This window comes from Sarcophilus harrisii, chromosome 3 (assembly GCF_902635505.1).
Source record: "Sarcophilus harrisii chromosome 3, mSarHar1.11, whole genome shotgun sequence".
Taxonomy (NCBI): Eukaryota; Metazoa; Chordata; class Mammalia; order Dasyuromorphia; family Dasyuridae; genus Sarcophilus; species Sarcophilus harrisii.
In genome coordinates, this window is record NC_045428.1 from 187,765,965 (window position 1) to 187,781,614 (window position 15,650).

At 33.2% G+C, this 15,650-nt stretch overlaps 1 protein-coding gene across 2 annotated transcripts in view; it reads left to right on the forward strand.

Moving 5' to 3' along the window:
* The window catches only part of EPHA3 (EPH receptor A3), a 427,207-nt gene that overhangs the window by 388,640 nt on the left and 22,917 nt on the right, over positions 1-15,650 (forward strand). For both annotated transcript variants that reach the window (XM_031958855.1, XM_031958856.1), the window contains 2 exons: positions 10,737-10,886; positions 13,312-13,505. In XM_031958855.1, coding sequence (XP_031814715.1) covers positions 10,737-10,886; positions 13,312-13,505 — 344 coding nt within the window. The remainder of the gene's footprint in view (positions 1-10,736; positions 10,887-13,311; positions 13,506-15,650) is intronic.

The following is a 15,650-nucleotide window of genomic DNA, read 5'->3' on the forward strand; positions in this document are numbered from 1 at the left end:
GTATAATATTGGGGAATGAAAAATTACCACAAGATATTTTCTTGGCCTCTACAATATGTTTTTCTATCAATCTATTAAAGTACGTGTATTACAGCTAAAATATGTATCCAATTCTTACAGACATCCACTTAAACTCTAAATGAAATTTCTGTGCCTTAATATACATCCTGGGCAACTTAAGAAGGATTTTCTATGAGTCAGAAGAAGGGGGAATGCAAAAAAAAAAAAAAAAACGTGTGTGTATATGTACATATATATAATCACAATTAAGACTAAATGTCTTCATAGATCTACAATGAATTATAGGTGAACTCAGGATTCTGTATGTTTAATTTATTTGTATTTGATGCTGTCAAGTTAACAGTGTCTCCTAGAATGAAGCAGAGAGTCTTATAATAAACTATAAGTAAATGAAAATATACAGACCAGCTTCTCCTATGACTTATTTTCAGGTATACAATTTGTTCTCAAGCACTCACATCCAGTGCTCATGTTACTGGGATGTAAATTTGCATAACTTTTGGAATCTTTACAAACTGTTAAGCCATTAGAATTAATAGAGACAATAATTATCTAATTTAGCTTGGTTCAATATGATTGATTTGATCTTGGAAGGAGATATTTTGGGCCAGAACTTGAAACAAGAGACTAAGTACAACTGATAGACAATAATGCTTGTGTTCACACCTCCCTTGAAGTTCTTAGGGCCAGAGAGCATTCTGGGAGATAACCCAGAATCCCATTCTCTCTAGAAGGAGGAGTTAACCATTGGGAGATCATATATATACAGGAAGCTCTTAGAGCTGAGAGGAATTTCTCCAAAACATTGACTGAGGTCGGAGAGGAGCACTCTGGGAGGAAGCCCACAAGCCCTGTCTTCGAGGCAAGAGAGATTCGTTGCATCTTCCAACTTGGTGCTGGCTGGAGGCTGAAGAAAGCAGATGCAGAAGCCAAGGACAAAGCTGCAAGAGCTCTTGGAACCAAGCAGAGAGATAGGTCTGAGCTAACCAGGCTATATTGAAGGACACAATAAAAGATCTAAACTTTTATCAGCTGACTGCGATTTTGGAATAATTATTTACTTGTAACTGAAACTAAGGCTGCCTCTAGAAAACCTCCCTGAGAAACCAACCTTCTCCCAGAGAGAACTATTATTATTATTTTAAAGAAAAGAAAAAACACCAACATTTTGGTGGCCAACGTGGGGCTGACAGGCCCCTCAGTGGATTTCAGTGGAAAAACTCTGATCCTAATTTCAGTAGATAGAGCCCCAGTCCTGAAGTCAGGAGAACCTGAATTCAAATCTAGTCTCAGACACTTAACACTTCCTAGCTGTGTGACCCTGCACAAGTCACTTAACCCCAATTGCCTCAGCGAAAAAAAAAGAAAAAGAAAAAGAAAAAAAGGAAAGGAAAAAAAAAAAGAAACTGGGGCCAATCAAGTCCCACAGTCAACATTGTCTTATCAGAAGTATGTATAGAGACTTTCTTCTTATTAATGATGCTTGTGGTGTTCTTTTTGGCTGGTGATCCAATTCTTTTTCCAAAACACAGCCAGGTGATAAAAGTTCCCTGGATCTGAGGGTCCAGGTTCATGTCCCTGTTCGGGCGCCAAAATGTTAGTGTTTTTTCTTCTTTAAATAATAATATAATAATAAGATCCAAAATCACAGCCAGCTGATAAAAGTTCAGATCTTTTATTGTGTCCTTCAATATAGCCCTGTTAGCTCTGAGCCTATCTCTTAGCTTGGTTCCAAGAGCTCTTGCAGCTTTGTCCTTGGCTTCTGCCTCTGCTTTCTTCAGCCTCCAGCCAGCACCAAGTTGAAAGATGCAATGAATCTCTCTTGCCTCAAAGATAGGGCTTGTAGGCTTCCTTCCAGAGTGCTCCTCTCCAACTCCTGGGAATGTTACCAAGTAACTCTTTCCAGCTCTAAGAGCTTCCTGTATATATATGATCTCCCAAAGGTTAACTCCTCCTTCTGGAGAGAGAGGGATTCTGGGTTATCTCCCAGAGTGCTCTCTGGCCCTAAGAACTTCAAGGGAGGTGTGAACACAAGCATTATTGTCTATCAGTTGTACTTAGTACCTTGTTTCAAGTTCCAGGCCAAAACATCTCCTTCCAAGATCAAATCAATCATATTGAACCATGCTAAATTAGATAATTATTGTCTCTATCAACTCTAATGGCTTAACACTTTGTAAAGATTCCAACACATAACAGTGCATCTTGTTATCCCTTGAGGTTGTTTTGTTGTTAATGTCTTTATAAATAAAATTATTAAATTGATAAATAATTAACAGAGGTACAAAAAGTTTTATTAGGATGGTATCTCACATTTCACATAGAAAGATATTACAAAGTAATAATTAATTGCATATTTTTTCTACACATTCTAGAAGACATGTTTGTTGAACTTGCTCAACTTCATTCTAATAGGGAATTGGTTCTTTCTATTTTAAAAACTCTAGAGACAGATCTGGGTGTTTAATTCTGTGCCAACTCCCAGCAAAAGGAATTACAGGAGTTGGTAGTGAAGAAGTCCAATGAATTCATTTTGCAAAAGCCAAAGCTGAAAACACAGAGTCCCTGGGAATATATCTAAATTGATTACACAAACATATTTGCTCCCACTTGGATTGTTCTCTCTGGAAAAAGTTGCCCCTGATCTAATCCAGACTCACAGTTTCTAGGATTCATGACAGAATAAAGGGAGTTGTAGAGACCAGGAAAACCCCATGGAAAATATGTTTTTCAAAGAAAAAAAAATTAAAGATCAACTATAAACAGGCTATCCCCAGAGAGTACAAGCACATCATTATTCTTAAAAAAAACTGGAGAAACCTTATCTTTTGACAAGAATATATACAGATGTGTATATGTATACATGTATATGTATATGAAGAAAATCTATATAAGCAATATTTTAAAATCATTAGCTTTTTAATTTAGCTTTTTAAAAAAGCAAGACCATAGACAGTTTAAGTATTAAGGTCATGTTAACCATGTCATTTTATTTTCTAGAAAGTTTGAGGTTGAATTGGAATAAAGTCTTCCCTTAGTGGATAAATATGAAACAAACATTCTTGGTTAACATAAATGATATCTATCATATTAAATAGTCAATTATTTTATTCCATTTATTTATTTATTTATTTTGCTGAGGCAATTGTGGTTAAGTGACTTGCCCAGGGTCACACAACTAGGAAGGTGTTGTATGAGATCAGATTTAAACTCAGGTTCTCTTGATTTCAGGGCTGATGCTCTACACTGCACCACCTAGCTAGCCTCAATGATTTCTTTCTATAAACATTTGTTGTGTTTTTGTGTAAATATCTATAGAGATACCAGGTTCCTCTTCCTATGTTATTCAAACATCTGATTTTGCAACACTAATAATGACTTTAGAGAAACATCAAAAGCAAGTAAGAAACTGATTACATTCTATTAAAAATAAAATTATTCCTCTCCAAATGGAATCTGTATGGCTCTTGGTTTTTAGATTTGCTCAAAAATGTGTTCTCATTAAGAAAGTATTAAATAATCTTGAAATGGGAATTTTTAAGATACTTGTGAGTATTGTAAAACCTTATTTTATTTCTTAATTTTTGATTTCCAGGTGCTATGGCCCTAGAATTCTGATTAAGAATGATTGGTTTCAAGTAATTTCTTTTTATTGAAAAAAATATATAGTCGTGAATTTCAGGGTTTTCCTAAATGGAATTTTTTTTTTTTTACTATCTACAATAAAAATAAATTTATACATTTGCAACTACAAAGGGAAAGAACAAGATAACTTATTCATATTTGTGTTTACATAGAACTTTAATATGTTGTATATGCACATGTACTTGCACACACATATATGTGACATGAACAGTGACATCAGTCATTAATAAATCTGTTGACCAATATTCATTTGCTAATTGTCTGCTATGTTCCAGATATTGTGCTAAAATGTTGTGAATTTAAAAAAAAATATATAAAAATATATATATATGTGTGTGTATATATATATATATATATATATATATATATATATATATTGTTCATGACACTGAGAGGTTTACATTCTATTTCAGGAGATAAAATACAAGTATACACAGATTTATCTTCAAAATCAATGCAAAGCAATCTTTCTTCCCCTTCCTCCTTTCTCCATAGGGGGTAAGGGAGACACCGCTTTTTGGGGGAATCAGGAAAGATTTTTCATAAAAAGCAGTTCTTGATCTGAATTTTGTAGGAAACAAAGGAGTTCAAAAGGTAAATTTGAGGAAAATGCATTCCAGGAAAGGGGTCAACTCAGGCAAAGAACCAAGCTGAAAAATGGAATGTATTATATTTGGAATAGCAAGAATGCAATTTTAGCTGCTTGTAGAGTATGTGAATGGGAGTGATGTATAATAAATCTGAAAAGGTAGATTGGGACCAGATTATAAAGGGTTTTGAAGGTTAAACAGAGAAATTAACTAACAATATGTCCTCAAGCAATTCACAGTCTAACCCAGCCTTTTTTTTCCCTTTTTGGTAATATGATAGGTTGAATTAGGTAATTACTTAGATCCTTTCCATTAAATGATTTTTCATGCAGAGCATGCATGGGATTGATAATATTGAATTACTGTTAGTAGGAAGGCCCTTTTATTTATTTTCCAGAAAGAATAATGGATTACATTGAATTTTCTTTGCACTCTCACACAATCCTCTATATGACACATTTCTAAAACAGCTGGCTCAATGTGAGTAAGACAGAGGGTATATATGGAAAAGAGTGAAGTCACTTGCTCTAGGTAGATAAGCCACAATGCTTGGCACATAGTAGGTGCAAATTAAATGTTTATTGATTGAATGATTCCAATTCTTTTTTTCTTGTCTACAGTATTATAGTTAAGTCAGTCAGGTTCAAATATTCCAAAAAATGCAAACATAATAGATTCAGAATATAGAGATTCACAATATTATTTATATTTCTTTTTAAAAAACACAATTCAATACAGGAATAAACATCTTTCCTTGAAATAATAAGCAGTATCTATTTAAAACCAAGAGCAAACATTATCTGTAATGGGAATAAGCTAGATTCCAGTAAGATCACAAGTAAAGCAAGGATGGTCCATTATCATCATTATTAGTATTTAGTATTATGCTAGAAATGCTAGCTCTAGCAATGACAAGAACAATTAATTGAATAAGTATAATCAAAGAAGAAACCTATCACATTTTTGAAGATGATATGTTTGCTCAGAAAATTCCAGTTAACTATTTGAAACAGTAAATTTGCAATATAAAAAATGATGCAAGATAAAAAAATGATAAATTCAGTATTTCTGTATATTACCAACCAAACCAGCTGGATGAGATAGAGAAATTATATTTAAAATAACTTCAGACTTTAGAAAGTAATTGGGAATCCCTCTACCCAGACACACATAGAAAGCTATATGAATACAATTTAAAATACTTCACACAATTACAGATCTAAATAATTATTTTCCCATGGGTTTGCCTAACCAATACAATAAATGACAACCTAAATCAGCCAATGCTACGCCAAACTAAATTAGCCAATGTTATGCCAAAATAGCAAAGAATTACTTTAACTTGGTACCCTGAAGTTCAGTGATCTAAGGCAATCCCAACCAACTTTGAATAGAAAATGCCTTCTGTATCCAGACAGAGAACTATGGAGACTGAATATAAATCAGCACTTGCTATGTTCACTTTTTTCTCTGTTCTGTTTTTTTTTCTCTTATGATTTTTCCCTTTTATTCTGATTTTCTCTACCAAAATATTCACAAAGAAATGTGTATTAAAAGTTAATGTACATGTATAACCAGAAGAAAAATAGAACAACTTTTCTCCTACAAAAAAAAAAAAATAAACACAAACATATATGCCTGGAGTGCAATGAATAAAAAGTTTTAATTCAATATTAAAGGATTTCAACTAGGAATTTAACAAATACAAATCATATTTACTAAATCCTTGCATTAAATCAATAGAAAGAAAAAAGAAGTCAACCCACAAACCTTTATAAAGTACTTGCTGTTTTTATCATCTGGGTGACCATTTAGTAATGTCTTTTTTTTCTTTGAAATTAAGTAAATATAGGTATACACAAATATCAGAACTTACTTAAAGAAACTAAATTTGTACTGTTGCAGAAGTAGACAGTCTTAGAAAGAAAAAGTAAGAATTATTACTAGTCAGCTAATAGTACATTGGTGCGTAAGAGGAGAAAGGGCCCAATTTTGAAAAAAATAAAGCCAGAAAGGGGGACAGCTATGTGACATAGAAGATAGAGATCTGAACACAAAGTCAGGAAGACTCATCTTCTTTAGTTTAAATTCAGCCTCAGACACTTACTAGCTGGTGAATCATTTAATCCTGTTTGACCTGGTTTCCTCATCTATAAAATCAGCTGGAGAAGGAAATGGCAACCCCTTCAATATCTTTGCTGATAAAATTTCAAATGGAGTGACAAAGAGTTGGACACAGTTGCAAAGAGTACTTGATCTGTCACCTCTCCATTGTGCTTTCCATGTTTTTCTCATTATTCTTTGTGGGATCAGTTAGTTTGGCTGAATGTCTCTAGGTTCTATAAAAGAAGGCATTGTGCCTTATCTATTCCTAATTCTTCTTCCAGTGCCCATTATAGTGTGGTAGAGATAGTAGAAATCTAAAAAAAAAAAAAAAAAAAAAAAGATTCTTGATTAAATCAAACATCTCTGATAAGAGTCTGATATCCAAAGAGAAAAATAGAAAAAGATTACCAATATGGAAGACCTCAATAGAATAGTGTTTCAAAGGATATAAAGTTCTCAATAGAATGAATGAATGAATAAAATTTAAATTCTTATTATGTGTCAAGCATTATGCTAACTGGAGGTTGTAAATATAAGAAAGCAAGAGAGTCTCACTCCTCAAAAAGCTTGCTTATAATGAGATGGCAACACATATAATGAAAGTGAGGGCCAGAGAAGAGGGTCACAAAATTGGAATATCCTTTCTAAGAATTTGGTAACTGGAAATCAGGGTAACATGTTGAAGTTTAAAGCAGAGATGACATGAAGATAGTCTGAATGCTTAGGTAAATGCTATTGTCATTATCACTGACATTATCTCATTCCAACCACTGATATTTCTTTGATAATTAAGTAAAGATATAAAAGGAAGGAGGAAAGGACAGGAACAATTATTTATACAGCACCTTTTTTCTTTTTTTTTTATTATTTAATAGCCTTTTATTTACAAGTTATATGTATGGGTAACTTTACAGCATTGACAATTACCAAACCTCTTGTTCCAATTTTTCCCCTCTTTCCCCCACCCCCTCCCCCAGATGGCAGGATGACCAGTAGATGTTAAATATATTAAAATATAAATTAGATACACAATAAGTATACATGACCAAAATGTTATTTTGCTGTACAAAAGGAATCAGACTCTGAAATATTGTACAATTAGCCTGTGAAGGAAATCAAAAATGCAGGTGGGCAAAAATATGGAGATTGGGAATTCAATGTAATGGTTTTTAGTCATCTCCCAGAGTTCTTTCTCTGGGCGTAGCTGGTTCAGTTCATTACTGCTCCATTGGAGATGATTTGGTTGATCACATTGCTGAGGATGGCCTGGTCCATCAGAACTGGTCATCATACAGTATTGTTGTTGAAGTATATAATGATCTCCTGGTCCTGCTCATTTCACTCAGCATCAGTTCGTGTAAGTCTCTCCAGGCCTTTCTGAAATCATCCTGTTGGTCATTTCTTACAGAACAAGAATATTCCATAATATTCATATACCACAATTTATTCAGCCATTCTCCAACTGATGGGCATCCATTCATTTTCCAGTTTCTAGCCACTACAAAGAGGGCTGCCACAAACATTCGTGCACATACAGGTCCCTTTCCCTTCTTTATGATCTCTTTGTGATATAAGCCCAGTAGTAACACTGCTGGATCAAAGGGTATGCACAGTTTGATAACTTTTTGAGCATAGTTCCAAACTGTATAAAGCACCTTTTTTTGTGATTCCATACCCAGTGGTCTATCTATAGCATCACCTACATGTATAGGTTTGTTAAGGAAACAAATAGCTCAATTTCATTTTTGAGATTGTGAAATAGAAGGTTAAATGACAAGTTTGCATTTGTAAATAAAGTCAGCTTTAAGAAAAATTATGAAGTTAAAAATGTAGATAACTTGTCTCTTCAATCTGTGTCCCTTCAACTAGAAGAAATTCTCTGTCTTCCAAGTTCTAATGGTATGCTTTCTTTCCTCTATCATTTTTTCCAAAAAAATATCAAATAACCTTATTCATGCTAACTCTAAGGCACTGACTGATAAAGTTTTATCTACGGGCCTAAATATTTGAAGCAGAATTTCCATTTTTAACACGAGGCAAAAAAAAGTATTAAATAATTTAACCCCTGATTTGAGCATTTTAGGCATCATTGAGATAATTCCCAATGTCTCTATGAATTATACATACTTTGACAGAAAACCAAATTTGTCAATGTCAGCAGTGAGCAATAACAGCAAAGCATTTTGGACCCATTTTCAAATTAAATAAATGACAGGAATAGATCCTATGGGTCACAGACATGTAGAAAAATTTTGTTAACATTTTTCAATTGTGACAGCATAGTATATTAACTTTTTATGAATGTAGAATGTTCGAAGTTATTGGACTGAATAGTTAAGCTGAAGTGTTTTGATAAATCTTGTCATACATGTTAGCAAAATTATCACTCAAGCAGGTATTTCCTAAATGATATATTAGAGTAATTTCCCAAAAATTTTCCCACTAACAAAGTTTTTCTTAAGAATAAGTTTTTAAAAGTTACTTTAGAAACTTTATGAAAAGATTTTAAATTATTTTTATAGAAATAGCAGTACTCCAAACCTATTTTAATTACTTAAATCAAAATAGTGAAACTCCTATGCAGTAAATATTTCATTTTCCATATTGTGGTAATGAAGAAATGATAGTTTAGTACCATAAAAGAAATCATGAGCTTTGGGGAGCTACTTTGGAGGAATAATTTACTTGACCACATAACTGTTTGCAACATTAATGGACACAATGCATAATTCTCAATGAAGTCAGTGAGATTTATGAGACTTAAATGTTCTTTGCAGAGGTTGGGGGTTACAATCCCAGTAGAGATCCTCTTGACAGCATTTATATTCTTATCCAAAATGTCAAGTGAAAAAGTTCCCGTGCCAAGTTAGGGCTGTATCCTTTCGAAAATGGATTACTGCCCAGAATTTTGCCTTCCTTTAGAAATTCAATTAGGAAGTACCCCTGCATGAAAACAAAACAAAAGACAACCATGATATGTGAAACACTGTCAGTATACGATTTCATTTACAGTTAAAATGAAAAACCTGTAAATATAAGATTCATGCCAGTAATTACATGTGCGTGCTTGGTATGTGTTACCCATACATATAACAGTGAGTATTCTGACAGCAAAGAAACTTAAGATTTATTAATAATGGTGGAGAGATTCAAAATATATAGATGTTTCTTGCCTTTGTCACATATACATAGCTTCTATTAATTTCTTAGATGTTGTGGACTTATAAAGGACAAAGAAATATATCCATTTATGTTTTGGTGCCATTAGGCAATAACTACATATGTAGGTCTAATTTTCAATGTTAAGGACTATTTGTAGAGAGAAAACAGCTGAGATAGTATAATTTTGACATATTAGCAATTATACAACGATACAATGGAAAAGTCCAAGTCTTGGTTATGTATATTTTTTTGTTTTGAAGAAAAATTGTCACATCTCTAAAATGGAAATACCTGATTTGGGGATCAGTTATAGATAAAAAACTGACCTCTTTAGTTTTGAGTTTGAATCATGTGCAGAATCACTTATAATATGGTGGAAGTGGGAATGAAAAGAGAAAAATGTGTTGGGGGAAGGTGGGAAAGAGAGATGTGATTTTTTTTAAGTAGAGGGACAATGTGTCTCCAAGACAAGTCTTAAGAGTTGGATCATTTTGGGGAAAAAAAAAAGTTAAGGCTTTCATTACCTACCAATTGAATTACTGCAATAGTTTATCAGATGGGTATCATTGCTTCAGTCTTTTCCTCTCTATATCCTTTGATGTCCTGAAAGGTAGACTGTGTCTAAGACTTTGTTTTATTTTTCACAATCATTAACATAGTGTTGGTTATAAAATGAGAATGGAATGTGTCTTATGAGTAGGCATGAAAACTCAGTTAAATCATCAAAGGATGAGCTTTGTCAATAATCTGGTATTCAGTAGTTTAAATTACTTTAAGTAATTTAAACTACTATAGTAGTTTAATATGCCCAATGGCTTATTAGAATCACCTAATGAAATGTATTTTCTTAGAAAAATTACAAATAAATAAAACACATAACATATATAGTTAATGTATGTATATATATTGTTTCAATTTTAAGGAGTTTATGTATATTAATAGAAAAGGTAAAAATTTAATTTTTTAATTTGATTATATATCATTTTGAATCACTTCTTTGATGGCAAAATAAGGGGGAAAATATTGTTGATGCAGTCTTGTGTTCTGTAGCATAAAGTAAACCCTCTATGTTGTAGACATTGCAACTTTTCTTAGAAATCAATATTTTGTTAAAAAGCCAAGACCACATTTGGAATTATGTGCATTTCCCTCACAACAAAGTGAATTGATGTAGACAGATATATGATTTCTGTGTTTTAAAATTGTTTTAAGGGAGGAAAGATTCCAATTAGATGGACATCTCCAGAAGCAATTGCATATCGCAAGTTTACATCAGCCAGCGACGTATGGAGTTATGGAATTGTTCTCTGGGAGGTGATGTCCTATGGAGAGAGACCATACTGGGAGATGTCCAATCAGGATGTGAGTATATTGTAGTTTTTGAGTTGTGTGCTCAGACAAATAATCAAGCTGTGCAAGGAAGTGTAGCGTAATAAAACCAGGTGTCTTCTTTTTTTGACATTGAAGCAAAGTAAGTAGAAGAAAGCAGAAGTTTCCAGATTATACAAAGTTGTTAGCTAAATTACTTGTAGAGGATTCTTCTCCCATCCCATAACAGAATTTACAGATGAAACATAAAATGAAAGGATTTGAACTAAAATGTTAATGAAATAAATACCCATGGAGACAGCTAATAGATAGCAGGCTAAAATAGTATGATTTGTTTGAAATATTTTTGCCAGAAAATTGCTTCAATGCAACATTGATAATATACTTATGTCTTTCATCCTTTCATATAGATCTAATTAATACATCTATGCTAACATTTTTGTTTCCTGAAGTATAGCTTCTCAAAGTAAAACAAAAAAATCTATCATTTTGTTTCCCTTGACATTTTAAGGCTAAATTTATTCCATATGAGTCAGTCATAATATAAAGTCCCTAAATCAGGGATTCTTGACCATTTTTGGGGGGGTATCATATGCTCTTTTGGTAATATGGTTAAACTTATGGACCCATTTTAAGTGTATAATAGATGACAAAGTTGCAAAGGAAACAAATTATTTTAAAATTAATTATCAAAAAAATTAATAGGGTCAGTGACACTGAATTAAGAAATTCTACTCTTGGTGGAAGGGAAAAAAAATTAGTATTCTGTCAAAACTACTAGTTTCCAAAAATATTTTAATACTTCTGTCACTTTTTTCTCAAGATGCATTTGGCATATATAGTTGGTGTATAATATTTCTGTATTTTTTCCAAAATATAGTCCTGCATCAAGTTTACCTTATTCTAGCACAGTGCCATTTCACTTATTCATGGTAAAATAGATACAGATTTGTCCCATGTACACCCCCCCCCCAATTTCTTTCCATGCTATTAAGATTAGTTTAATTTTTGAAACAAGATTTTAACATATTTAATTTCCCTAAGTGCTATTTTACTGCTCTGTATTTTGGTAGCTGATATAACATAAAAACCTGATTATTTAGATGGGTATATTCCAGTGAGTGGGTATGATTGTATTATATTACAGAAAAAAATCCCAGCATATCAAGGAAAGATATATGAGAATTATTCCATATAGTACCAAAATAATCCCCAACTTGTAGTCTAAAAGCCAATTTTGTTTTTTCCCTTGTTCTTAATTCAAACAAATAGTGCATTTACTTGTATTATGATGCATGCTATAATGCTTTAAATCCACAAGCATCTTTATATAGAAGGTTTTCACTATTTTGCTGTGGCATAGAACCATTAGTCTTGTATGGCTCACTTTGGTGGATGAAGGTCCCTAACAACTCTGAACCTTCCTTTTTAATTGATCAAATAAGAGGATTGGACACAATGGAAAGAGTAGTGTTTTGAAAGCCAGAAGACCAGCATTCAAATTCTCTTTCTCATTTACTATTTTTTTTTCTTTTGATCTCTCTTTGAACCTCAACTCACTGGTTTAGTAAGGATGATGGACTAAGATAACCAACACCTTATAACTTAAAATGCAAGATGACTTTTAAAATATATTCCAGCTTTAAAATGCAATTGCTGTATATGTTTTCAGTCATTTCTTAGTTGTATACAATTTTTCTTAACCTCATTTGGGGCTTTCTTGGCAAAGATACTAGAATGGTTTGGCATTTCTTTCTCCAGATCATTTTAAAGATGAAAAAAATTGAAGCAAACAAAGTTAAATGATTTGTTCAGGATCATTCAGCTACTAAGTGTCTGAGGCTGGATTTGAACTTGGAAACTCTGGAATGAAATTGCTTTGTTTGAGGGACTATGTTTTTACTTAAACCTGGATCTGAGTAACAATCAAAATTTTAGGGCATCTACTGAAATTCCCTACATTTTGTGAGTGAGAAAAAGGAACCAGAAAATTTTAATGATTTTCCCAGTCACAAATAAGCAGCAGAGCTGTTATATCCAACATTCCTTATTTCCATGGCAGCAAACGATAGTAGGCTTCTACCTAATTTTTTTTCCTATATTGACTGCATAATGGTAGATTGTATTGGACTTTATCCTCATGACAATCTTCATAGCCCCAAATATTTCTTCTGATTTGAACTTCATCAAGTCCAACCATTTGGGTAGTCTCTTTGGATACAAAGTAACCTGCTTTGCTTTGATCTTCCATTATGCAGTGTTTTTTCCCTGATTCTCTAATTTGCTGCATCATTTACTTTATTGATAAACTGGAGGGGTTGCCCTTGTAAGCAATTAGAGAATGGGAAGATTTTGTTTAAACATTAAACTCTCCATGTTAATGGACACTACTTCAGTGAAGGAGTAAAATAAGTTTAATTGCCCTTTCTGTTTTCTAAAACTTTGCTCTCTTGCACAGGTAATTAAAGCTGTGGATGAAGGCTACCGACTGCCACCTCCCATGGACTGCCCAGCTGCCTTATATCAGCTGATGCTGGACTGTTGGCAGAAGGACAGAAACAACAGACCCAAGTTTGAGCAGATTGTCAGCATTCTGGACAAGCTTATAAGGAATCCCAGCAGTCTGAAAATCATTACCAATGCTGCAGCAAGGTGACACAATAATATTCTTCCTTATGCACTCATACTGAAAATTAATGCAGTTGCTTTTTCCACCTACTGTGATTAAAATGTGTTCATTTTCCCACCCACTTTCTCAAATGTATTCATTGTGATTCTCATTCCTCAAGGCTGGAAAGAGCTTGATAATTTTTCCTGCAGAAAAAGTCATTCAATTTAATGGACATTTGCTAGCAGTGATTAAAAAATGGGGGTGAGAGAGGGTGCCGAACCTATATTAAGACTGAAAAATGAGAAATTAATGAACCTACAAAAAAAAATCTGACTTGATCTCAAAGGTGATATAACTCAGCTTTCAGAGTCAGGCCTCCAGATAATAATAATAATGCAATCTATAGAACTTTAAGATTCACAAAATATCTTTTCCCTAACAAACTTGTTAGCTAGGTAGTAGTGGTATTTTTATCCCAATTAACAGATGTGAAAACTAAAATGCTGAGTGTTTAAGTGATAATGCTGCTACATGTACTTGTTATGGTCTCTAATATAGGCTTGTGCTTGACAATGGGAATTGCAAAGTAGCTTGCTACCCACCAACTACTATTCAGTATGTCTAGGAGGGGACCCTTTCTCTTCTTTTCCTGTTCTCATTCTACAAAGAAAGCCTTAAAACTTTGGTCTCATAATTGCACGTATTTAACCTTTATTGGATTACTTATTGTCTGGGAAGGGTGGTGAAGGGAAGGGAGAGAGAAAAATTTGGAACACAAGGTTTTGTGAGGGTAAATGTTGAAAACTAGCTTTACATGTATTTTGAAAGCAAAAAGCTACATTAACAATTAGGAGAACAAGGGATTATCTACTTCTTAGATCTGTGGAGAAAGAAGGAATTGATGGTTAAAGAAGAAGTAGAGAACATGATGAAATGCAAAATGAATAATTGGATCTTTTCAACAAGAGGTGATTCAGGCCAATTTCAATTGACTTGTGATAGAGAGCCATCTGCATCCAGAGAGAGGATTATGAGAATTGAATGTGAATTACAGCATAGTATATTCACCTTCTTTTGTTGTTGTTTACTTACTTTTTTTTCATTTTTTCCCTTTTTGATCTGATTTTTTTGTGCAGCATGATGAATATGGAAATAAGCTTAGAAGAACAGCACATGCTTAACATATATTGGATTATTTGCTGTCTAGAGGAGTTGGTGGGGAGAAGGGAGGGAGAAAAATTTGGAACACAAAATTTTGCAAGGGTGAATGTTGCAAACTTTCTTTGCATGACTTTTGAAAATAAAAAGTTATTAAAAATTACAAAAACAAAACAAAACAAAACAAACAAAAAATAACTTCTGCTCCCTAACCTGATCTTGTGTAACATCCTTTCTTCTCTCTTTGAGAAAAAAAATAGAACTTCCAGAGTCTAGAGCAATATACACTTGCTATCAAAACAGCCAATCATGGTCAAACCCTTCCTTAAAGATCGTTACCCAAACTAGTTTTTGTTGTTTCCATTTACATTGTTGCAGTGGGATCTATCCTTAGGCTATGGGGGCAAAGATACCTCTAAATCATAGTTTATGAATATTTTGTTCAATTCTTGGCATAATTCCAAATTATTTCCCAAAATAATTGGAATAATTCATAGCTCTATCTATAGTCTCTTATTATTCTTATTTTTTCTTTTATTCCTCTCCCTTTCCCTCATTCTATAACCTGCAAACATGGAATTTCTTTAGATTATGATTAAGCACTCCCTGAATTTACCCTTTCTCTTGATCCTTCTTTCATTGTCCTCCCATGATTCCTCATTGAATTTATAGCATTTCTATACCAAATACATTCCTTGTGTTTTCAATACTCCTTTGTCTAGTTCAGCAAAAAGTTTGATTGACATATAACCCACTCTTCCACCATTTCTTCCATACAGTTTTTGGTTTGCACAAATTAGTATTATGCAAATTAGACTTCATGTAAATAATTCTGAAAAAATATACATAAAGAACTGCATATTTTAACTTTACTGTATAGTACTCTGTTCTCTTCCTCTCCCCCCCCCCCCATTAGCCACACTACCAAAAAAAAAAAAAAAAAAAACTCTCCAAGCAAAAGCAGAGGAGCACAGAGAGACTACACCATCACCATCACAGATCCCTACTTAAGTTGAGACCTCTGGACA